The sequence below is a fragment of the Eptesicus fuscus genome, chromosome 10, assembly GCF_027574615.1.
Source record: "Eptesicus fuscus isolate TK198812 chromosome 10, DD_ASM_mEF_20220401, whole genome shotgun sequence".
NCBI lineage: Eukaryota > Metazoa > Chordata > Mammalia > Chiroptera > Vespertilionidae > Eptesicus > Eptesicus fuscus.
The window spans coordinates 65,379,947-65,403,392 of NC_072482.1; the positions used below are offsets into that span (position 1 = coordinate 65,379,947).

General features: G+C 46.2%; 1 protein-coding gene across 2 annotated transcripts in view; it reads right to left on the reverse strand.

Moving 5' to 3' along the window:
* Nucleotides 1-10,480: 10,480 nt before the first annotated feature.
* The window catches only part of SASH1 (SAM and SH3 domain containing 1), a 172,745-nt gene continuing 159,779 nt past the window's right edge, over nucleotides 10,481-23,446 (reverse strand). For both annotated transcript variants that reach the window (XM_008140189.3, XM_028140460.2), the window contains exons 17-20: nucleotides 22,023-22,136; nucleotides 16,923-18,028; nucleotides 15,293-15,424; nucleotides 10,481-14,127 (exon numbers count right to left, since the gene is read on the reverse strand). In XM_008140189.3, the coding sequence (XP_008138411.2) occupies nucleotides 13,864-14,127; nucleotides 15,293-15,424; nucleotides 16,923-18,028; nucleotides 22,023-22,136 (1,616 nt within the window). In that variant the 3' untranslated portion in view covers nucleotides 10,481-13,863. The remainder of the gene's footprint in view (nucleotides 14,128-15,292; nucleotides 15,425-16,922; nucleotides 18,029-22,022; nucleotides 22,137-23,446) is intronic.

Sequence of the window (23,446 nt, forward strand, 5' to 3'; positions counted from 1 at the left end):
GAAAAATGTCTACAGTATGAAAAGTGCTGGAAGCACAAAAGGAGTGACTTCTGTCTATTGCCTCTCATTCCCCTTCTTTCCTCTCTTGTTTCCTGAATATTGAATTCCTTTGCCAACCTCCTAAACCAGTTTTCCATCTACCATCCTTACAGCAAACTGCCATCATTTTAATCTTCTTAAATCATTCAACTACATAATAACCTTCAACAGGTCCTCATTGCCTGGTAGATATGGCTTGGAATTTAAGGCTAAAGAATTTGTACTTTCTCCTCTCTTTATCAGATGTATCCTTTCAACATCCCCCTTCCATTATGGCCTTCATTAGCCCTCTCACTCCGCCAAATTGGTTTACTGTGTCTCCCAATAAGTCTTGTCTATTTCCACCTCTGATCCTGCCTCCTTTGCCATTCTTTTGGTTGGTTATTCCTTCTGAGCTCAAGAGACTCCTGCCTGCAATTCCAGGTCTGAAGAAAAAATCTCACACCTCCTTTAGGCATTCTTTGTCCATTTCTGCCAAAATAATAATTTTTCTCTTTTTTGAATTTTTTTAGTTCCTGCAATCCCCACATCCAACACACACACACACATACCAACACACACACACACACACACACACACTGAGTTTAAAGATGCCCCTACATCTGATTTGCTGAACAAAGTATCAGGAAAATTCCACATTAATTGTTCACTTTTATACCAGGACAAATCAATGATCTCCAACTCCTCCTAAGCCCTTAGCACTGCTCAACTATTTTTACATGCCAGGCCAGTCAGCAGCTTCCTGTTCATTTACTCATAGTACTTTCCAAATCATCCACCATTTTTCTCAGGATCTCTGTGGATAAGTTCTTTTACTGATAATGACCTTGTCACAGAAATTCACAAAAATTCCAAATCTATTTGACATTAACCAATTGAATTTCCTTTTCTTGTATCAGAAAATGTATCTACTTCTGCAAATCCTCGCACTTTCCTCCTGGGACAAAAATTTCTACTTGCCTACCTAGTGTCCAGTTTCTTCTTCCTTACTGACAGAACCTTTCTTTTATAGAAGCAAAAGGCTAGAGACTGCATTTCTCAGCCCTCCTTACAGCTGGACGTGGCCAGTAAAAAAAATAAGCAGAAGTCACTGAGCGGTGTCTCAGGGACCTGCCTTAAAGGAGGCAGACTCAGCTGGGAGGTCTATCTTTCCCATTCCTCCTTTCTCTTTCCTCTTGCCTGGAACTCATTTGAGATGGCTAGACCTCCAGAAGACATATTGAACCATAAGATGACCTTAAAAATATAAAGAGCAAAAATAAAAAGAAATTTGTGTACCAGGTGTACCTACCTTCAAATTTGTTTGCAACATGGGAGACAAATTATCTTCTTTCTATGCAAGGGTTAATTATTTTGACTTTTTCTTATATGTACCCAAAACTAATCGTAACTGGTATGTTTTTAAGGTGGTTAAATCTCATGTCTGTGCTCTTGATATTATTCCCTGTGGTATGTGAGTCTATCAGTTAACTCTTGCTTTTCTCAGGGTCTTCCTCAAAGCCTATAGTCAAGCTCAAGTCTCTCAGACATTAAAAAGAAAAGAAGAGCCCTGGCTGGTTTGGCTCAGTGGATAGAGCTATGGCCAGTGGACTGAAGGGTCCTAGGTTTGATTCTGGTCAAGGGCACATGCCCAAGTTGCGGGCTCAATCCCCAGTAGGGGGCATGCAGGAGGCAGCCGATCAATGATTCTCATCATTGATGTTTCTCTCTCTCTCTCTCTCTCTCTCTCTCTCTCTCTCTCCTTTCCTCTCTGAAATCAATAAAAAATATTTTTTTAAAAAAAAAGAAGAAGAAGAAAAAAAGAGAAAAAGAAGATACTTATTAAAACTTTATCCCACTGTAGGCACCACCCTGTCTCTCCTTTCTTCAGCCACATTTCTCAGTGAAACAGTGAATGTTTTCTCATTCCCATTTTTATCTTCCCTTTTCACTCCTAGTCTTCAATCTGACTCTGTCTTGTGCCACATCACTGAAGGTGGTCCACCTTATGTCACCAATACCTTGCCATTTGCCAAATCAAATTATTCCTCTTCCATCCTCACTCCACTTGACCATTCTTTACTATCTGACAAGGGCAGTTTTTCTAAGCCTTCTGCCATGCGGTCCTCTTGATTTTCTTCTTCATCTGACAGTCCTTCTCAATGTTTCACAGGTTGGTCTCCCTCTTCCTATCCCTCAGAGTTGATGTTAACTAGGAATCTTGGCTGGAACCCTTGGCTGGGTTCTTTCCTTCCTCTATACACACAACTGAGTGGCCATGCCCTCTGGAACTATGGCTTCAACTGCTGATAACTCTCACACCACCACATCCTCCCCAGACTGATCTGCTGAGATCCCAACCTACACATCATGGCCTGCATGGTCCCCTAACCTCTTCCCTTTTGAGAATGCAATGTGATAGAACTTCTCAGATGGAAAGGTGATGGGTCATACAGTAAAGGATACTAGAGGTCTCCAAAACAGAACCCAGTTCCAAGGAAGCATGAGTCTGGATGATAACCTGGGCCCGATTCCCCCACCAGAAGGTCCATCAGGGACTGGTTTGGCTGATTGCTTTAGGTTCAGGATGGCCCCAATATCCAGGCACAGAGAACATGCTGTGGAGCTGAGTATAAAATACCCTTTTCGGGGCTTTAAGCCCTAGACAGACATAAATCTGAAGACATTGATATTGTCCTCCCTAAAAATAAATGTCACATGGATTTCGAGTTCATTTGGAGTGAAAGCAAGGGCACACTGAACAACAGGGGCACAGTTTTCAACACAGCAACAGAAAGGATGGCAGGAAGTCAGAGCCTGTCCGTGGTCTGGGGCCTCTCTGGCTGTAATCTCAGACTATGTCCTGGAAGCAAGGCAGGCCCCTTTGAGTTGAGTAAATCCGGGGATTCTTGGACCATTTTTTTCAGGTATGCCTTAGGAAGAGATACCGGGTGCTCTGTAATTTGAGAAATTGGGGATTGAAGCAATTAAACTTAATAGAAAAAGACGATCCCAGGTTGGTAAAGGAGATCGCTCTGGTTAGTTATTTTCAGAGATGGAACAAGCTAAACACTGTTAGCCGTGTTCTCTCACTTCTTTTACTGACCCTTTAGATGAATAATATAGTTATGGAAACTGAGGAATATGTATGAGGGATAGCAAAATGTCTTTAAACGGAATTTCAGCCAATTTGTGTCACCATCAAGCATGGTTTTGAATAAATTTATGAGGAATTAATTTATTAGAAAGAAATGACTATAATCCAACAATTCTACTTTTGGGTATATATTTGAAGGAAATGAAATTGCTATCCTGAAGAGATATCTATACTCCTATATTCAGTCCTGCAATATTTACAATAGCCAAGACACGGAAGCAACCTAAGTCCTAAGTGTCTATCAATGTATAAATGGATAAAGAAAAAAAATACACACAAACACACACACACACACACACACACACACACACAGGAATGCTAGTTAGCCATGAAAAGAAGAAAAGCCTGCTATTTGTGACAACACAAATGGACTTGGAGAGCATATACTAATTGAAATAAGCCAGAAGGAGACAGACAAATACTGTATGAGCTCACTACATGTGCAATCAAAAGAAAGAAAAAAAAACCCTCATAGAAATAGAGATAAGGCTGGTGGTTGCCAGAGGCAGGCGCTGGGGGTAGGAAAATTGAATGAAAGTGGTCAAAAGGTACAAATTTCCAGTAAAAAGATAAATAAAATCTGGGGATATAATGCACAGCACAATGACTGTAGGGGAAAATCGCATATTGTATATTTGAAAGTTTCTGAGAGAGTAGATCTTAAAAGTTCTCATCACACACAAAATGTAACCACGTGAAATGATGGGTCAGCGGCACTTATTGTGTAATTATTTCACAATATATACACATATCAAATCATTTTGTTGTATATCTGAAACTAATACAATGTTGTGTACCAATTAGAGTTGGCCCTCCGCATCCACAGGTTTCACATCCTTGGATTCAACCAACTGTATTTTTGATCAGCGATTGGGAGTCTGGAGATGTGAAGGGCCAACTATATAGACCATTTTATATAAGGGACTTGAGCATCCACAGATTTTTGTCTCTATTGGTGGGGGGTTGGTGGGGGGGTCATCCTGGAACCAATTCCCTGCAGATGCTGAGGATGACTGTATATCTCAATAAACCTAAGGGGATGGGGGGGGGGCAGATGAGATGCTTTCCAGGTTTGGGTTGGTGTCTGGAGCCCTCCCTAAGGGCTCCTCTATAATTCTGAGCCCAACTGCTCTAGCAAAGGGCACCGTGAGACGGGCTCTGGGTTGTCAGGTTGTCTGGTGGTGTAGACTAGAGTTGCTCACATTTGGAAGAGGAGATTGGCTTCAGATGGTGCGATTCACACAGAGAAAGAAGGAGGAGAGAGGATTCTAAGATGGAAAAGAAATTCAGGCCAAGATGAACATGGGATTCACCATGGAATATTCCAGAGACACTGAAGAGTCATGGCATGTCTAACTGGGGTAGGAAATGGCTGTATTCTGGAGTGCCCTGAATGCAACTTTCAGAATTGTTACTTCCGGGAAGAGCCTGCGGTAAGAGGTTTCTACATGCAGAGGCACTAGGACCAGGTGGAGTACATGCTCAGCTGGGTCACCGAGTTGAGAATCTTCCGTCTCCAGAATCCCGCCATCAGCTCCACAGATACCATATCTCTGGAATGAGATGGCGGCAGATTCATTCCCTTTCCCTCCCTGACGCCTGCTAATCGGGGCAGCTGTTCTCAGCAAGTGCTTTATAATCACAGGAAGGAAATGCCGTGCCGGCTCCACAGTGGCATCTAGGACCCAAGCTTTGCCGCCTCTTCTGGTCTTCCTCCCCGGCGTGGGAGCTCTTGTCCCCCCCACTGTGGCCCAGGGGTTGCCATCACCACAGCCCTCTCGTCCTCTCACAACTGCAGGTGGCCCAGGAGGAGGGGCTTTCTCTCTAGCGGTGAGGGAAGGCCTTTATCGACTGCCTGTGTCTCAATGGCAAGAAGTGGGCCCTGTAAGGGAAGGCATTTATCGACTGCTGGCTGCAAGGGAAGCTGTTAAAGGGGGTACCCGGAGAAATTCAAGCCAAGATAAACATGGGCATCACCCATGTTCAAGGGGCCCACACTGCCAGGACAATCACAAGTCATCCCTGTGGACTGGGAACAGCGAGGCCAAACAAAACTGAGATTTCATCATTAGAAAGAAGGAGAACGGCCGTTGAGGAAAAGTCAGTGGGGAAGTTGGGGTCTTTCCCCCATTTTCCTTTCTTACAGATGATGACATGAGGCTGATTGGGGCAGGGACCGGCCCAGCGTCCCAGGACAAGCACAGAGCCTGTGGACAGAGAGAGCGGCAGCCCGGGCCGAGGGGTCCAGCCTGCCATCGTGCCCTGTGGACTTCGGCCTTGCCTGGCCAGCACCACACTCACACAAGCCAATCTGAGCAATAAACCTCTTAATACAAATCTCCTGCTGACTCTGCTTCCCTGAGGGAACCCCCTGAGGGAACCCAGACTCACCCACCAGGTGGTTTTAATGTGCTGCTCAGGCTGAGAACCAGGGAGTTACTCAGCAGTGGTTAAGCCAAAGGGCATCCGAATAAAACAACCACGGTCAACTCTCATCTCTTCTACCTGTCCCTCGGTGACTGCAGGCCTCAGCTGGAAAATGGGGTTCACAGCGTCTAACGCAGAGTCACAGTGGGAAGGTCAAACGCTCTCATGGATGTAAAATTCAGTGGGCATCTGGACTGAATGGTGGCCACGGCTCTTACAATGTCAGGGCCACGGCAATAAAATGCCACTCAAACAAACACAAAAACCAACAAACCAATGAGCCCAGTTTCCCACCTCACTGCGAGACATCTCAAGTTTAGGTCTTTGTTTTAGGGCCACCGGAACACTCTCTTCCCCCAGCTTGCTCCTGGCAGGCAGCAGGGCACCTGGGCACTCAGTGACACCCACCGCACCTGTGCAGCAAAAGGTCACCCGCTCTGGTATTTAAAGGAGCAGCAAGGCAGGGAGGGAGCCAAGAGCTCCACGATGCTTCTGAAAGCGATTTGGTTAAGTCTACTGGTCACCCCGTCAGTATTCTCCGCTGGCGTTTTAATCAGCGGTTTGGCTGCAAGGCTCTAGGTCTCGCTGATCACTTGGAGAATTAGGCCCGCCCTGCTCTCCCTCCCGCCTCCTCATTTCGTTTTGGGGGCTGGCGGCGCCCTCTGCTCCCCCGGGCTGTGCGGGGGGGGGGGGGGGGGGGGCGGGGGATGGGGTGGGCACTTTTCCTACCTCGGAAACGCCTCCTCTCCTCTCCCGCCGGCACACAGCATGTTCGGCCTTCAATCTGGTGCAGCAGTGCCCTCTGGTGGTCATAGGCTGCAGCAACTCCTCCCTCAGCAAGTCCTTGTTTGCAGGAAGCAGCTCTGGGAAGTTCTGGCCTGCTCTGGTTTCCTCTTTTTGTGGTTCAGGGAGAGTAATTCATTCAACAAGTACTAAGTGTCAGTACTTGTTGAATGAATTACTCTAAGTGTAGAGGTTCAGGCTCATCAGAGAACAAACCAGTGCATTCCTGGACTTTAAAATGCAGCAGGAGAAGGTAGTTAATAAGCAATAAACACAACACAAGCAAGAAGGACCCCCTGTCGCCTACCACCAAGGGGTTCAATCTGGATTCTTCCCATGGATGCACTGCCTTGGATTGCTTTGATAAAGGAATCTGCTTCTAGAGCAATTTAGTCCTAAAATTGACCTGCCCGAGGATCATGCTGCTGCTGTGCCTTTCCCATCTCTTCGTTTACCAACGGCCTTCTCCCACTTCACACACAAGCATCCATCTAAATGGCTTGAAAAATGCTGTGCTGCATTTAGGCAAACTTCAAACAGCGGGTGTGGCAACATCTAAACCCAAGGCAGCAGAAGGCAGCCCTGCCCCCACCACCCATCAAACGACAGGCCTTTCCAATAACACTTTCATTTTTATCATTATCTATCAAAATGATGGCATGCCTATATATTAATAAATCCATCACTAATAATCACAGTAAGGGTAATTAAGCCCGGATTTCTTTTTACAAATAGAGCTAGTGATCAAAAGAAATTAAACTTTAATTAAAAAACATTATTAGAGGGGACTGTGATAGGATGATCAAAACACACTCATAAAAATACATTGCATGGAAATAAAAGTGGAGGAAGTAGAATCGATGGAGGGTTTCAAGGAGAAAAGAATACAATTTTTAAATTGTTCTTGTGTGCTTTCGGTGGACAACGGTAGTTATTAAACTGCTATGGGATTTATTTCCCACTGGAGGTACACATTTTAAAGTAATGTTGCAGTTTTATTTTAAAATGTAAATATTTATAGTAAACTAGAAATGTATAATCTTGCAACTATTCCCTCGTGAATCAAAACTTTTGGAGGGCAATTTTAAAATATGCAAGGGAGTCCTTCTTTCTGGAATATTATTTTAGGGGCACAGGAGCAGAAATGTTTGCGGCCATCAGCATAAGGAATTAACGGCAAAGTTGAACAAGCCTTGGCAAGGACAGGAAGGCATAAGGCACCTCGGTGGCTGAACATTGTGGACTTGGGTGTCACCACCATCAACATGGCTCAGCTCCATCTGATGTGCCTGACTTTCAGCTCAGAGCTCAATTCTGGGGAAAGGGAACCCCAACGGCCCTACAGAAGTTGTACTCTGTTCAGAGGGGGCTGTGGGACACCATGACTGAAGGTTGCACCAGGATCCCTTGAAATGCAGAGGGGGGCGTTATGATTCCTCCAAGGGAATCAGCATGATTATCCAAAAAGACCGGGGGGGAATTTGGGAGTGAGCACTCCCCCCCCTCCAGGAAAGGGCAGCAACAGCCATTGCAAACCCATGTTCAAGGGGAAGCTGCAGAGAAGTGAGAAAATACATGTTGGGTGAGTGGGTGGGGGTGAGGATGTCCCAGAACAGGATCCTAAACACAAGTAGAAGGATTAGACAGATGGGGGACACCTCTTTTGCCATGGCTGAAGCAAGGAGGAAGGACCAGGTGTGGGCGCAGGGAATGTGCAGGTGGGCTGAAAGGAGACCCAGGGGAGGCTGTGATGGTTCCGATGCTTCTATTTAGTGGGGGCAGATAAAGCCACTCGAGATAGGGCCAGGTGGATCAGGAGTTCGGGGATGCAAGAGGTAGTTTCTCGTGCTTCTTACGACTGTGTTTTTTAGAATCTAATGCTCTCAGCACACAGGCACACCATTATAATCCACATACCTACCACCTCTGGCCTTTTCTCCTTCAGTCAGCTTCCTTTCCCCTCTGGTTCCCACGGCCCTTTGTGTGTGTGTGTGTGTGTGTGTGTGTGTTATCTATTATTATTGATTTCAGAGAGGAAGGGAGAGGGAGAGAGAGATAGAAACATCAACAATGAGAAAGAATCATTGATTGGCTGCCTCCTGCACGCCCCCTACTGGGGATCGAGCCCACAACGCAGGCATGTGTCCTTGACCAGAATCGAACCCAGGACCCCTTCAGTCTCCAGGCTGACACTCTATCCACTGAGCCAAACTGGCTAAGGCCCCATGGCCCTTTGTGTAGTATAGCTCTCCCCTATGGCTCTGACCACATTCATTACCCAGGTGTTGAGGATGAATGGGATGGCGGTAAACTCCAGTCAGGTTAGTCTTCCCTTCACTGGCTCCCACACACGTGTCCTGGTGGCCTTCCTTCCATATTGGACTCAAACAGGGTTTGAGAGGACTTCTCAGGTTTTTTATTGAAGTGCACCACAGGTGACAGCTAATTCCCTTTTCTGTGTTCTCCTGGGACAGTGCTGGAGGGGTGCTGCATGAGGAATGGGAATGCTTCCAAACAGCGCTGCCCACCGTCCCCTGAGGAGGTGTCCAGACCTATGCCTGAGTGAGCATCCCACCTCTCCCTTGTCTCCGTCTCTCTCAGGAAGCACTGTGCTTGCTCTGAGTGGGTCAAAGACTAAGGAAAGTCATTATTCCAAGGCTTTCAAATGAATGTGTAGTTACAATAAACCCAAGAATCCAGTCAAACCTTCTTAAGGAATCATAAGAAAAAGGTAATTTCTTTTGAGTTGAGCTATTGAATCTTAGGAGTCATCTTGAGAGCATTCAGATCTGATGTTCACTAACCACCAGGAGGCAGAGGCTTGATGCAGGAGCTGCCCCCTGGTGGTCAGTGGTCAATGCGCTCCCACAGGGGGAGTGCTGCTCAGCCAGAAGCCAGGTTCACAGCTGGTGAGCGCTGCAGCGGGGTCGGGAGCCTCTCCCACCTCTGGTGGCAGTGCTAAGGAGCCCTCAGGGGATGTCCGACTGCTGGCTTAGGCCCGCTTCCTATGGGGAGCGGGTCTAAGGCGGCAGGTGGACATCTCTCAAGGGGTCCAGGACTGTGAGAGCACAAGCCGGGCAGAGGGACCTTCCCCCCTCCCAGTGCACGAATGTCATGCACCAGGTCTCTAGTTTATAAATAAAACCTATACTGTCATGGTAAAACTCCCTTTAATGAAACCCACCAATGGATTTAAATTACTCTATCAAACTTTAAGATACACATAACTTTAACACAGCCATTCCAGATGCTAAGTATAAGGATATTCCTGACAGCTTTTTTACAACAGCAAAAACTTGTCAGGGTACTGGTTAAATAAATTATCTGCATATGGAATATTATGCAGCCATTAAGAGAATCTGACATGTAAGACATCCAAGATAGACTGAGTTTAAAAGCAGGGTGAAGAAGTGTGAAGAACAGGCCATCATTCCTATATAGAAAAATACATATGAAGTTATATTTGCAAGTACCTAGAGCACTTCTGAAAAGATAAGCGAAAACTGTTTATAACTTACCTGTAACGAGAGAAATGGGTGGGCTGGGGGAAAGGGTGATTTTTGTTTTCTCTCAACTGCAGGCATTACCTATTCAAAGTTTTCTATTAAACATACTCCCTCCTCATACAAAATGTTTTTATATCAATTGTGGTACATCCATGTTGAAAAGGATTTTTGTGTGGTTGATTAATTTCTAAAATATCCCAATGTAGATTTTTTTTTTTTTTGTCAATAGAAAGCTTGGGTTTTGCTAACTGTGTGATATTGGACAAATCGACCACCTATGTAGCCTCAGAACTCTTCATCTGAAAATGATGGGCTTAGACTTCCCATCAATGAATGCCTTCCAACAATCTCTTCATGGTTTAAGATGCTGTGATTATATGATTTGACTTGGCAACATGTAAAAAAAAAATTGCAATACATTAGCAAAGAGAATTGGTGTGTGTCAGACAGTGAGGGGTGTATGGCAAGAGTAATTATATATAATTACTACTATTTTTATAATATATCTTCTATCTTAAATCACACTTTATGAATTCCTTTTCTCTTCCATTCATATTTGAAATACCCAAGGAACAACAAAAGAGGCGTATTCAACTGAAGAAATTTATTTACTTTTTTTTTTCTAGGTACATAGATGACAATTATAGACAAGTTTTGATACATAGGAAAACCCTTCCGTCCTTTCTCTTTGCTAAATGAATCGTCACAATAATTTTTTTACAATTTTTAAAACAATACACAGCTTTCTTGGGCTGAAGCAATCGCGAGAACATACTGGTACTGGTATATTACAGCTACTTACAATGTTTAAAAACAGCAATGGAGAAAAATAAGTTATTTAAATACTGATTTCATATACAGAAAGTGCAATGTTGTTAGTTGTTACATAACTTGCTTGACAGCTTCTTGATTTCTCTATCAATTTAAAAATCAAGGAAACGTGGACTCAGACGACCAGGTTTGTTTCTCTGTAACGAACACAGTACCCACAGGCAGCAGTGACTTGGTGAACTGCCTCCCTTTGCTGCTGGTATGAAAGCACACTTTGCTATGTCGGGAACGCATTACCAATACACCAGTGATTTCCGATGTCACCGCCCCCAGTGCAGGTGGGAGGGAAGGGCCTCTGGCTCGGAAGGCAGGCCCTAAGAATCTCTCTCCTACTCGGCTGTGTGGGAATGTCAGTCGTGGCTGGGGCTGGCTGCATCTCCTCCTAGACAGCTTCCAAGTGAAAATGTACACCGTGGATGTGTAGCTACCTGAGCCTAACTGCCTTTCCAGGTTTCTCTTGTGCTTTCCCAAGACGACCGTTTCCACCGATTCCTCAACCTCCTGTACCAAGTGCAACTGGTTAAACCTGGATATTGCTGACACCTACCTACCGCCTGTCTCCCAACACCTGCAGGCGGCCCCACACCACCTCAGTCAAACGTCACACACAAACACGGAGGCTTTTTTTTTTTCTTTTTCTTTTTCTAGGATCAAGTTAAGAGTTTAAAGCAAAAGAAGACCCAACAAATACTAACGATAAAAAAACAAAGGATTTTAAAAAGCACAATCAAGTAAAAACCACCTCAGAACTTTTAAGATTAGGAAGACCTTCCCACCGACAACTACTCGTGGTCCCTGAATTTGAGGTTTGTATGCAAAGGCAATGAATTCCAAGGAAGAGTGACAAAAATGCGGTTTGGCATTCTCAAAAGCTCAAGCTCAGAATAATTCCCTTTTCTGGTGCCCTTTTGACTTAAATGAAAATGTTGCAGTGAAAATGAATTAAAACGTGGGAATTCACACAAGATTTCTCCTTCCCCCGTTACCCGTTACCTGATTTATGGGTGGTCATTTTGCTCAGCTTTAAATATGAGCAGGGCCCCTCACATGTCATGCTGAGCTTACTGCACACACAGGTGAGGAGCCCGTCGTAGCCCCGCCTCCGCCGCGCCACTGGAAAGAGGGTTCCGCCACGTGGTCACAGGAGAACTGCAGCCGCCTTACTTCCCAGATGGGCTAGGCCAGTGGTCGGCAAACTCATTAGTCAACAGAGCCAAATATCAACAGTACAACGATTGAAATTTCTTTCAGAGCCAATTTTTTTAAACTTAAACTTCTTCTAACACCACTTCTTCAAAATAGACTCGCCCAGGCCGGGTATTTTGTGGAAGAGCCACACTCAAGGGGCCAAAGAGCCGCATGTGGCTCGCGAGCCACAGTTTGCCGACCACTGGGCTATGCTAACCGGATGTCACATCCCAAGGTGACAGGAATGGGCTGTTTTAAGAGTGCCACAGAAATTGGACAGCTTTCGCTTTCTTATTCTAGATTTCCACAACTTCTTTACATGGCATCCTACAGAAGGCATCATTGAAGCATGTGTACTGTTTTTAAAAATGCATACCGAAGCATGAGCACCTACATCACCTGAGAACAACGTTCTTTCCTCCGGTACATGACTTAAGTATATAAAGCAAACACTAAAGATGGCTTTGTGATGAAGGAAGTCACTGGTTTCCCTCCTGAGGGAAATCGTTTATCTTAGTGAGCAGAGGAAATATTACAGAACTTTTGGTCAGAGTTTTGTGTTGAATTTGTATTGTAAATAATCACATTCAATGCTTAATAGCACGGTGCTCACGAGAAGAATGTAAAGCAAAGCCATCTTGTAAAAATGGAAACGTTATTCGTGTAGTTGCCTAAATTTCTGCTTGCTGGAAAATCAGGCACAAAGACTAAGAGAGGATAGAATGGGCTGATACCAGCTGGAAACAACCGAAAACATGCAAATACTTAATATGTGGCCCATGTGGTATGTCTGGCTCCAAAATGAACCTTTATTTGAATTAAAAGAATTATCTAAAGAAGAAGGAAAACAATATCTTAATGGTAAAACAGGAGGGAAAAAGCTTTAAAAACATCTCATAGACTACTTCCCTTTTTCAGAACTTCTCTCTGAAACCAGCCTTACAATGACTCTTTGCACGGGTGATCTGATGACGGAGTTTTGGGATGGACCTGGTCAGGAGTCCAAGCCAATACCGCAGCACAGTGGCCAACAGGGTAACAATCCTACACTGATTAAAATGAAAGGTGGTTATAGAAGCATACACACCCCCGACACACTCACATATACACACGTGATATCTTTGTGAATTCCAGAGTTTTTTTACTAGATTTGTAGCTAGTTTAAAAACTGAAAGCCAACGTGAAATTTGTGCCAGATAAACACTCCTACAAAATAAGCCATGGAGAATGAGATCATCAGAAAAGCCCATTTTTGCTGGGAACGTCCCAGATGTTAGATGGCGGTCTAAGCCGAAGACTTGGAACTACGGTTACAGGGTAGTGAACACTAGTTAGATAACTGCTTGAAAGCTTACATTAAGGCAAATAAAAGCTGATTGCTAGAAAGCAATTATTAAAATGTCTCGTTTATCTGAAGGAGAATAGGACTTTTTTTTTTCCTCTAGTGCAGACAGATTTTCTTACTTTTGAACCAATGAGCATGTCAACCGATGTACCATCACTCCCGAGTCTGTTACTTTGGCCTAGCTGAGCCTGTCTGGCCCTCGGGGGCCCTGCAGGGTGACAGACGGAAGGTCAACGGCCCCAGGAGAAACGGAACCGGCTGCCCCTCCCTCTGCCCCCAGCCCTCTCTCCCAGTGCACCCAGACAGACCGGAGGCACAGCATTTGTGGCAAGTTGGCATCTCGGTTCTATCGTGTTCTGAAAATAAAAATAAGTGCTCCTCTTTTCTTTGGGGGAGGGGGGTCAAAGAGAACCACCCGTTTCCTCCCAGGGGCTTTTCTGGAGAAGAGAGGGCCATCGGTCCCGTGCCAAGGTTTCGAGCTCCGTCGGGCCACACACTGGGCCTTTCTTCTGGATCCGGTCTGCACGTCCAGGGAAGGAGAAATGGCATCAGCATGGTAAGCACAGTGAGAGGGTGGCTCCTGTCCAGGCGGTCCCTCGCGGGCCTGGCTACATGGCCTCGGGGCCGGGCGGCAGCTTGAAGAGTCTGGCTGCAGACACGAGCTTGCTTATGTGTCTCTCCTCTGTGATGCCGGCCTCCTGCAGGCAAGTGTGGGACAGAGAAGGCACGTGGCCCAGTGTGCTGAACCCCGCTTCCGCGAGGGCGCTGGTGTACATGGGCAGACCGATGGAGATCAGCCAATCCGACACGGACGCGACACATCCGGGGGAGAGGGGCTTTCTGCAGATCTCTGTGAGTCCGCCGCTTGGGATCTGGATCAAGGAAGAAAAGAGTTTTTAGAAAGACGCTACAGGGGCCATTGGAGGGCTACTTCTTACATGCCTAAGAGGAACACTGCTAGCCGTTACACTGCTGTACTACCAGCAAGAGATGATGCTCCATGTCAAAACCCAAGGGGCATAAAGAACCTTTTCTGGATTTTTCAGAGGGGAGACAAATTTTCAAGGAAGTAGCTGAGGCTCCACAGGGGTCCTCAAACTTTTTAAACAGGGGGCCAGTTCACTGTCCCTCAGAGAGAAGGAGGGGAGTCGGAGAGTGCGGTGCACATTCCACACATGCCCACTGCGGGCCCGGGACGAGTCGGCTGCTAAGCAGGACAGGCAGCGGCGGCAAAAACACCCGGCGGGCCGGATAAATGTCCTCAGCGGGCCGCATGTGGCCCGCGGGCCACAGTTTGAGGACCCCTGCTCTAGAAGGTACGTGGAATTAGATCTAACCCCAAAACTCTCCACACTCCGAGCATTTGTATTTCTGGCTACTGTGTCTTGTGGTGACCTGCTCTTCGGGGAGAGATCCCCAGGGTGACCGAAGAGGTGGGCCGTCCTGTGCAAATAGGGTGACAAGTAAAATGCTCATGGTTGCGCGCTTATCAAGTAGATGTTCCACTGTATTCGAACCTACACGAACAGCTACAAGATTAAACGTTCATCAATATCGTTATAAAGAATCTAAGATACAATAAGAATAAGTGTTGGCTAGGACGGGGAAATGGACTTGGGGGAAGACCAAGGGTAGATCTTTCAAAGGTAACGGCTACCCCGTGTGCACACCCTGAGACTGTGTGCCCTCTCCAGGAAGCAAACCCTTTCAAGTAATGTCTCCTCAGAAATTAACCTCCGATGTCCACAAAGAATGGTTATTACTACGTTACTGCGGGGAAAAAATGTGGAGAAAACCTAAATGTTTCTCCCATACAGACTGGCTAAGCTACAGCACCTTCCCCTACTAGAACACTCTGCAGTATTGCTGACACGAGAGAACTTCAATGCAGTTTTGAAACCTGACTGTTTTCAGTTGTCAGGGCCTGAGTCTGGTTCTCTTAACAAAAGTTCTTTTGTGTCATCATTAAGCTCTATCACTAAATGGACTCCAACAGCGGGGTGAGGGGGCCCCGCAGAGCACACTGCGGCTGCTCACCGCCATGCGGTGCTGCTTGCGAAGCAGCTTCACGCGGATCTGGTCCATGTTGGCGGCGACGTCCCGCTCGGGCTGGTCCAGGTCCTCTGCGTATCTCTGCACCAGGGCCTCGGGGATCCCGCAGCGGCCGTGCTGCGAGGGGAACAGAGATGTGGTGTCAGGCGTGGTCGCGGGGATCTTGCTTTCTCCAAGGACAGCAAGCAGAAGGTAGGTTAAGACATCTAGCTACGACTGGGAAACAGCACCAGAAGTTTCCATTTGAAGGGAATACGTTTTCTCTACAGCCAGCATGTGTTAGGGGGAATACTGTTACACCTTCATCTTTCAGGTAGTAATGAGCTCTAGGAAATGTTTTGAAACATAATTAAAGTAGAACACAACCATCCTACACTTAGGGGGCCAATGCCCTCACCTCACTCTACCTGATCATTTTGCAAAATGTTATTGAAAACCGTCTCCTGAACTGCAGGGAGAAGGGCAGCCTTCTGCTGTGCCGTAGCCTCCTGCTGCGCCTCGTCCGTTAAGACTTATACCGCAGGTGGCCAGGGGCCCCGTGGGTTACAGCGTCGCCCCAAAGGGGGTTATTCACTAGACATTACGGAGAAGGAGGATGTTATGTAAGGCATTCGTGGTCACAACAATTTTATAACAAGGATGCCCTGACTGCATTATATTGTAGCAGAGCTTGCATTTCCCTGAGCAACGTATGGCTACATCTCTTCTCATTTGTCTTCAAAGTCATCGTGGTATTGGTAGACCACTCTTCATTTGTTTCAAATGAGAAATGAGTTTTCATTATAGAGTTCCATGTTCTTGGTACAATGCAATTTCACATCATCTTTTCCCCCGTTATCCATACAAGATGATGTGCAATACAATTATTACATCTGAATAGGGTTCTATAATTTTCAAAGTATGTTCACATTTTTTTATTTGTTCCTAATAACACTTCTAAGAGGTAGTTATGTAGGTTATTGTCAATTCCATTTAAAAAATAGGAAAATGAAATGAGGGATTTTTAATGTCTAAAAACATACATGTTGAGTTAAGACAGGAAAACTGGAACTCAGGTCTGTCCTGTCCTCTAAACCAGTGGTCGGCAAACTCATTAGTCAACAGAGCCAAATATCAACAGTACAACGATTGAAATTTCTTTTGAGAGCCAGATTTTTTAAACTTAAACTTCTTCTAACGCCACTTCTTCAAAATAGACTCGCCCAGGCCGTGGTATTTTGTGGAAGAGCCACACTCAAGGGGACAAAGAGCCGCATGTGGCTCGCGAGCCGCAGTTTGCCGACCACGGCTCTAAACCAAGCCTTTCAGGAAGCAGTTCTAGTACTGATTGACAGTTCTCCCTGCAATGTACAGGTGCCAAAAATTAAAAACCAACTGGCAAAAGAAAAAAGAGCAAGGGAAAGAACATCCACGGCTGTATTTGCTTTTAATCTGGACACTCTGCCCCCATCATGCCACCACCACGCTGCAGAGGTCCCTGCTGTCGGCCACCCCGGGCTCTGTCAGAATGGCCCCCGCCTCCGGGCTGGCCTCCTGGGTCAGCTGGTGTTCCTCTCGCCTGACTGCCTGACTATAGCAGCAGAGGCCTGTGAAGTGGGGCCAGGGCCGTGGATACCTTATCAGAATAGGGCTCCTCAGTGAGGTCGATGCCTTCAGCTCGTAACTTGTCTTCAGTGAGCATTTCCAGGTCGACTCCCCGAGCGCAGGAGATCTTCCTGGTCCCAGCCGGGCCCAGCCTCACGCCGTGCTCCTGGAGGCTCGCGCTCTCCCGCAGCTCGGAGAGCCAGGGCGGTGGCCGCGAGCTTGGAGGGCTGCCGGGCTCCTGCCTGGAGGGCGGCTCGGAAGCCTGAGGAGAGGCACAGTCGCTGGGGCCGCCGGAGCCCCCCTTCTTCAGGGGCAGGCTCGGTGCGCTGGGGCCTGGAGGGCAGGGGTGGAGGCCGTTGGCCAGGCGCTCTTTGCTCTTCTTGGCAGGAACTGGCGGAGGCTGCGTAGGATGTCTGCCTGGTGTCATGGCCTCGGGGCCCCTCTGCTCACCTTCTTTGGTGTTCGGGGGCTGACAGGTTCCTTCAAGATCAAGTCCCTTTCTGTGACCCTCAAGGGGAGTCCTTGCTAAACTGTGTCTAGGAGGCTGAGCCTCATAGTTTTGGGGCAAACACGGAGGAGGTGACATGCCACTGGAAGCGGCGGCAATCGAGCCACCCAGTTTCTTAGTAGTCGTTTTCTGAGGGTCAGAAAATCTCTTGCTTTGGGTCAGTAGCAATGCATTGTCAACAGCAGCATCTCCCTGGGGGCTGTGAGCCTTGGTGATGGAGGGGGCTGTCTTTTGTGGCACTTCCGGTACAATCTGAGGGCGGGGCTCTGTCACCGCGCCAGGCACATCTTTTTCAGCATCAGGCTCTCCTTGGAGGTCATCCAGGGACTGGGATCGGGGCCAGGTCTCCACAGGCTGGGGGCCCTCCAGGGTCTCACAGCTCCGGCAGATGGACACGGGGAGGCTTCTCCGGTTCTTATTCAAGCCAGTCACACAGGGCGGATCACAGCGCTTGAAAGTGTGAGGGGTCAGGCCGCTGCCCAGCCTGCTCTCCACCCCCTGCTTCAGGGCGTCCACCGACTTGGGTAACGGCAGCGTTGGGAAGGTGCCCAGCTGATTCCTGCTGAAGGACTTCAAGCTGGACTCGGCTGATGACTTGGCAGAGAGAAGGCCAGATTTCCGAGACTTGCCTGCGAGACAAGGAAGTGGGTTACAATCCCATCTTAAAAGGTGAATCAAGCAGACATATACAGGTGTGCTAACATAACTGAAATCTCCAACTCCTACATCCCATGGTGGAATTCCATACACTCAGGGCGGACAAGCACCACTCGTGATGCTGAGTGGTAAAAGGGTCACTACGGTCTCGGTTTTATGTTTAGAAAAAATTCCTAGTCTTATGAAAGGACTCACGGAGATCGAAATTAATGGAGTTACGTGGGAAGGAAATACGCTGTGTCAGGCAATACAATAAGTCTGTTCCAAGCTGCAATCAGTGTGGAAGAGGCTGACCATCCACAACCCACTTAGAAACCACACGGCCGGGACTTCTGTCTAGTATCATTCCCTAAGGTCACGGTGGCGGAGGGGCGGTGGTTCATAAATGGTACTGCCCCCTGTGGTTCACTACGGACTTCTCAAATTACACCTTCCTCCACGCCCTCCCCTTTGCGTCTAAAATAAATTAATCCTAGAAGCAGTCAACCAACCACGGTACAAATAAGTGAACAAGCTTAAGAGAGTATATTGCCTGAGACAATCTATAAAATATTGACAGGGTTCTAATTCCCAGTGAAACGACAGCCCTGATTAAAACAAACTGTCAGACTATTAACTGGACTATCAACCAGACGTAATCTACTGATTTGGCAATTGTTGACTGATATTAACCACTAAGCCTCGCTGTGAATTTACTAGCTATGGGTCAGGCACTGTGCTAAATGCTTAGTTTTCATCAATATCTATCCATCTCTCTCTCTCTTTCTCTCACTGCTCTTTGTCACATTTTTGGTTAATACCATGCTGGTTGTGTGCCTTGACCCTGGGCTGAGGGGCATATCCCTGGTGATAAAACATGAGCCAAGCCGAAACTGGTTTGGCTCAGTGGATAGAGCGTTGGTCTGTGGACTGAAAGGTCCCAGGGTTCGATTCCGGTCAAGGGCATGTACATTGGTTGCGGGCACATCCCCGGTAGGGGGTGTGCAAGAGGCAGCTGGTCGATGTTTCTCTCTCATCGATGTTTCTAGCTCTCTGTCCCTCTCCTTTCCTCTCTGTAGAAAATCAGTAAAATATATATAAAAATAAAAAAAACATGAGCCAAGAGATCCTAGTATTTTGCATTTGGCAAAGCAGAGACCCAGTCAAATGACATTTGTCTTCCTGTGTGCATAACAATGTGAGCCCTCAGACCTCGCCACCTGTATGTTAGCAACATGCTAGGCTAACATTATTAGGCACTGCTAGGTTATTATCTTGTTGTTACATGGAGATCATTAGCCCAGTGTTACTACTAAATATACTGACCATGGTCCCATTTCTCAGAAAAACCATCACAGGTAAAATAGAAAGGGGAAATTCTTCATAAAGCATATACATTAAATCTGAAGTTTAAAAATCAGTTTAAAAATTCATGAAACCACTTAAGTATAACTTTTAGAAATACGGTGTCCCCCGCTCCCCCGCACTCTCAATATAAACTACATGTACACATTCCATGTTCACATTCTGCTTCTAATGGAAAGGTCCCTGAGTTCACCTGAAGTGAGCCATCTTTAATCTAGTTCTTCCACAGGCGCCCCTGAATCCTTCTGAGCATTAAAAAGTCTGCCAGTGACATCTGTAAAGTTCTTACCAATCTAGTCAACCAACCGAGTGCTAGGAATTCATGTATGTTCCAATAGAGATGAATATAATAATAAGTAAAATAACAATGAAGCCAGCTGGTGTGGTTCAGTGGTTGAGCGTCAATCTATGAACCAGGAGGTCCTGGTTAGATTCCTGGTCAGGGTACGTGCCCAGGTTGCAGGCCCCAGCCCCAGTGTGGGGCGTGCAGGAGGCAGCCAATCAATGATTCTCTCTCATCATTGATATTTCTATCTCTCTCTCCTTCTCCCTTCCTCTCTGAAATCAATAAAAATGTATTAAAAAGACAACAAAACAAAACAGGGCTTTGGGAACATGCCCTCACAAACCAGAAATTACTGAACTATTAGCACTGGTTCCTTTAAACACACCTTGCATTTATTTCTCCCTTCTATGAAAATACTTTCCTAGTGAGAATTAGACCAGAACTGTGCAGCTCGGTTTAATATTTAAATAAACAAAGGTGGGGAAGGTACCATATCTTTAACTGTTAAGTGGTTAAAACCAAAAAGATGGGGAGAAAAGTTTGTTTGAATTGTAAACTTCCGGCAATTTCAGACCTTTGTTGCATACTTTTATGCTACTTTCCAAAATGAAATTTATGGTTGATCCTGTTGTCCCAATGTCTGTTTATTGAATGTCCTCCATGTGCATATAACTATGGAGGATATATTATAAGTACGTAAGCCACTGATTCAAAGAGCCCATCTTTTGCAGTGGGCTTGGGACTCAATGCTTCAACTAAGGGCAAAACCACAAATTCTCTGGTAACTTCCAGTTATTACCTAGCCCATGGGTAGGGCTGGCCCAACGATGCCGTGTGGGGACCATAATTCTGAGCCGCAGCCAAGCTCTCTGAAGGAGGAGGAAGGAAGGACCTTATTAGATGTGGGTAGTTGAGTTCTGGTCAGAAACTTTGAGATTTTTGAAAGACAAAATGTAATATTTTCAGATGTAATTGTAGACCTTTTATTGTCAGAGACCTAGCTTCCACAGGAAAAAAAAAATGAAGCAATGAATGTTTGGATAAAGTCTGTCTTTTCACTTAATTTCAGTATTAATTAGATGTTTTCATACTGTAATCACTGATAGACCACCACAGAATCCATCCTTTCACTGAAGGAGTCCCTGTAACTGTGATCCCCGAGCTAACGCGCTTGCCTGCTTCGCTGGCACAGTCGAAAACACCGAGGGCTGCCCTCCTTGCGCTTACTACGTACGAAAGAAGAAACACTGAGGCGAGGGATGACGACGGTGCTGAAGGAACCAAACCTCATGCCCTGGCTTGGCATCATACTCTCAGAGGGGCTCCTCAAAATCCTCATATTGAAATGAGAGGCCCCTCCATGACAGTCCCAAGCGCTGAGATATTCTTGCTCCACAGAATAAGTAAGCAAACACATATGCAAAGAGGTCCTCCATGGTATGTTTTGTCTTTTTCTTTGTTTAAAAATAGGCCCACTTATTTTAATCCATCCCTGGTTTATGAAGGTACTTACTATAACAAATACAAACTACATTCCTTTCTGGCTTACAGTTCAATGAAGCCCAGACACCACTGGTCGATGTATGATGACACTAAGTAGAGGACGGACTTGAAAATGCTCATGGTATTGGGAAATAAGGTCTAAACTATTGCCTGAGAGCCTATTATGAGCCAGAGTAGAAAAGAACAATGGCTTCAGGTATTACATAACCTCTCTGAGCTTTAAAGTCTCCATCTATAAAATATGCCTTGCAGGGTTTGAGTGATAATTAGTAATCCACATATAAGCACCTAGCCCACTGCCCATTTCCCAGTCAGTGTTGAATGAATGCTGGATATTATTAACATATCACTGCTTTGTTTAAGCCCTACAACAATCTGTGAAAGAGAAACTCATTTTGCTACTTCAGAGGTAAGAGGGCTCAAAGACATGAGGGAACGATCAAAGTCTTCAGCTCACAAATGGGCTTCAAACCCCAGGTCTCCTCACTTAAAACCTCACGGCTCTTTCCATGACCTACACTGAGTGCTAAGATTCTAAGGGTTTCAGGACAATGGGAAGTGGAGGGTCTCTTTCTTGAACTCTCCATCTGTGTCCTAGGAGGACCAGAAGGACAACCGATAGGAAAACGGCTGTAGTCATTTCTCAAGAACATCAATCGCCTGGGTTCTTGAAGGATGTTCATTCTTCCTGAGGATCTTCATTGAGCACCAATAATCCTGGAAAATGTCCTCCTTCTACTGCCTGTATGTCCCAAAGCTCAGACAGAGGAAGAAAGACAGTCATTAGCCAAAGCACATGACGGGGCCGCCATGGTGGTCTGTGCCGACATTACCGTTTTCCAGGTTCTCACTGCTTTCATAGCATCCCGAGTCTCGCGGGGAGCACCCGCTCAGGGCCTGGCTGTCAACGAGCAGCTTCTCCTGGGATCCAGACTGGTCGCTGTTACCTGGAGAAGGTGAGCACAAAGCATGGACCCATAAGGGGAAGGAAAAGCAGAGCTCCCCAGTCAACCAAATCCCAGTTTTATCCTCAGTCATCACCACCATACCATACATTTTTAAGCCTTTGACCTTTGGAAGAACACTAATTACTTTAAAGTCAATGAGATAAAAATGGTCAGAGTAAGTGCTTGGGCACATAACACAGAAATCGAAAGAACTAGTTGCATGATGAACGGCTTTATTTTCCTTTCCTTTTCTCGTCACTTGTCCTCCCCTCCTACCACAGACACAGAGAAAGAAAGAAAGCAACACACCAGAAATCTGATGCCCTTTCTCGGGTCATTAAAAAAGTAAACTGTGGGAAGGCAGAGGGCTGCCATCCCACATATGTGCCAGCCGCTTCTACGTCCCCTTACCACTTCCTGTTTGTATTGCTCACATGGAAAGCATTTTATAACAGCAATCATAGCAGAAATCATGGCAAGGGAAGCCCTTAAAATAGACCCCCAAATTAAGGAGTGCTATTTTTTAAATAATTAATGAAAAACTAACTAATTGGATGCATAAGAGCAAATCTTACCCACCTCACCCCCTCCGCCCCGCACAAAAAGTGGAACATTCTAGAGTGATGTCCTCATTGTGTGCAAGAGTCTGTGGATTTGGAGTGGTCTCTGTCTTAGCCCAGCATGTTATTTAGGAAAATGATACTTACAAAATGAGGGCTTTGAGCTATCAGTTACAACCTAGGAAGAGGAAGCAATGTAGTCTGTCCTTGGCAAGGACAGTTACTGCTTCAGCTAAAACAGACCCCAAAGTGCTGACCAGTGGGGAATAAAACAGAAAACTTGTCCCCTGCCACCGCATGAAGACGCAGACTATAACTACACCCTTGGGGATGTCAGCCTCATCAGACACAGCAGGTACCTGAAGTTATCATGGGGATGGAAGGGGTTGCTCCCATCACCCGAATACCAGGTCAATTTGTAGAATCACGAGGCATATGTCAAGGGGCTGCTGTCACTTGCTCCCTAAAGGATTCAACTACTGAGCAGAAACCTGACTATCAAGTTTAGCAAAATTCCCTAAAAGGAAAAGCCAGCGTTTCCCAAGCAACTTGCCCTCCTCCACTGGAGGGAAAGAAGAGGTGGGGTACCCCTTACAGTGCAGCAGAATCAAGGCCATATCCTCTCCCTGCAGTTTCTAGAATTAATTTCAAGGCACAAAGAGGAAAAAAGGTGAGTTAGAACCATGAGAATTCTCACAGTCAAACAAGAGCGGAGGACTGCACTGTCGGGCTGACTTCTGAACTTGCCCC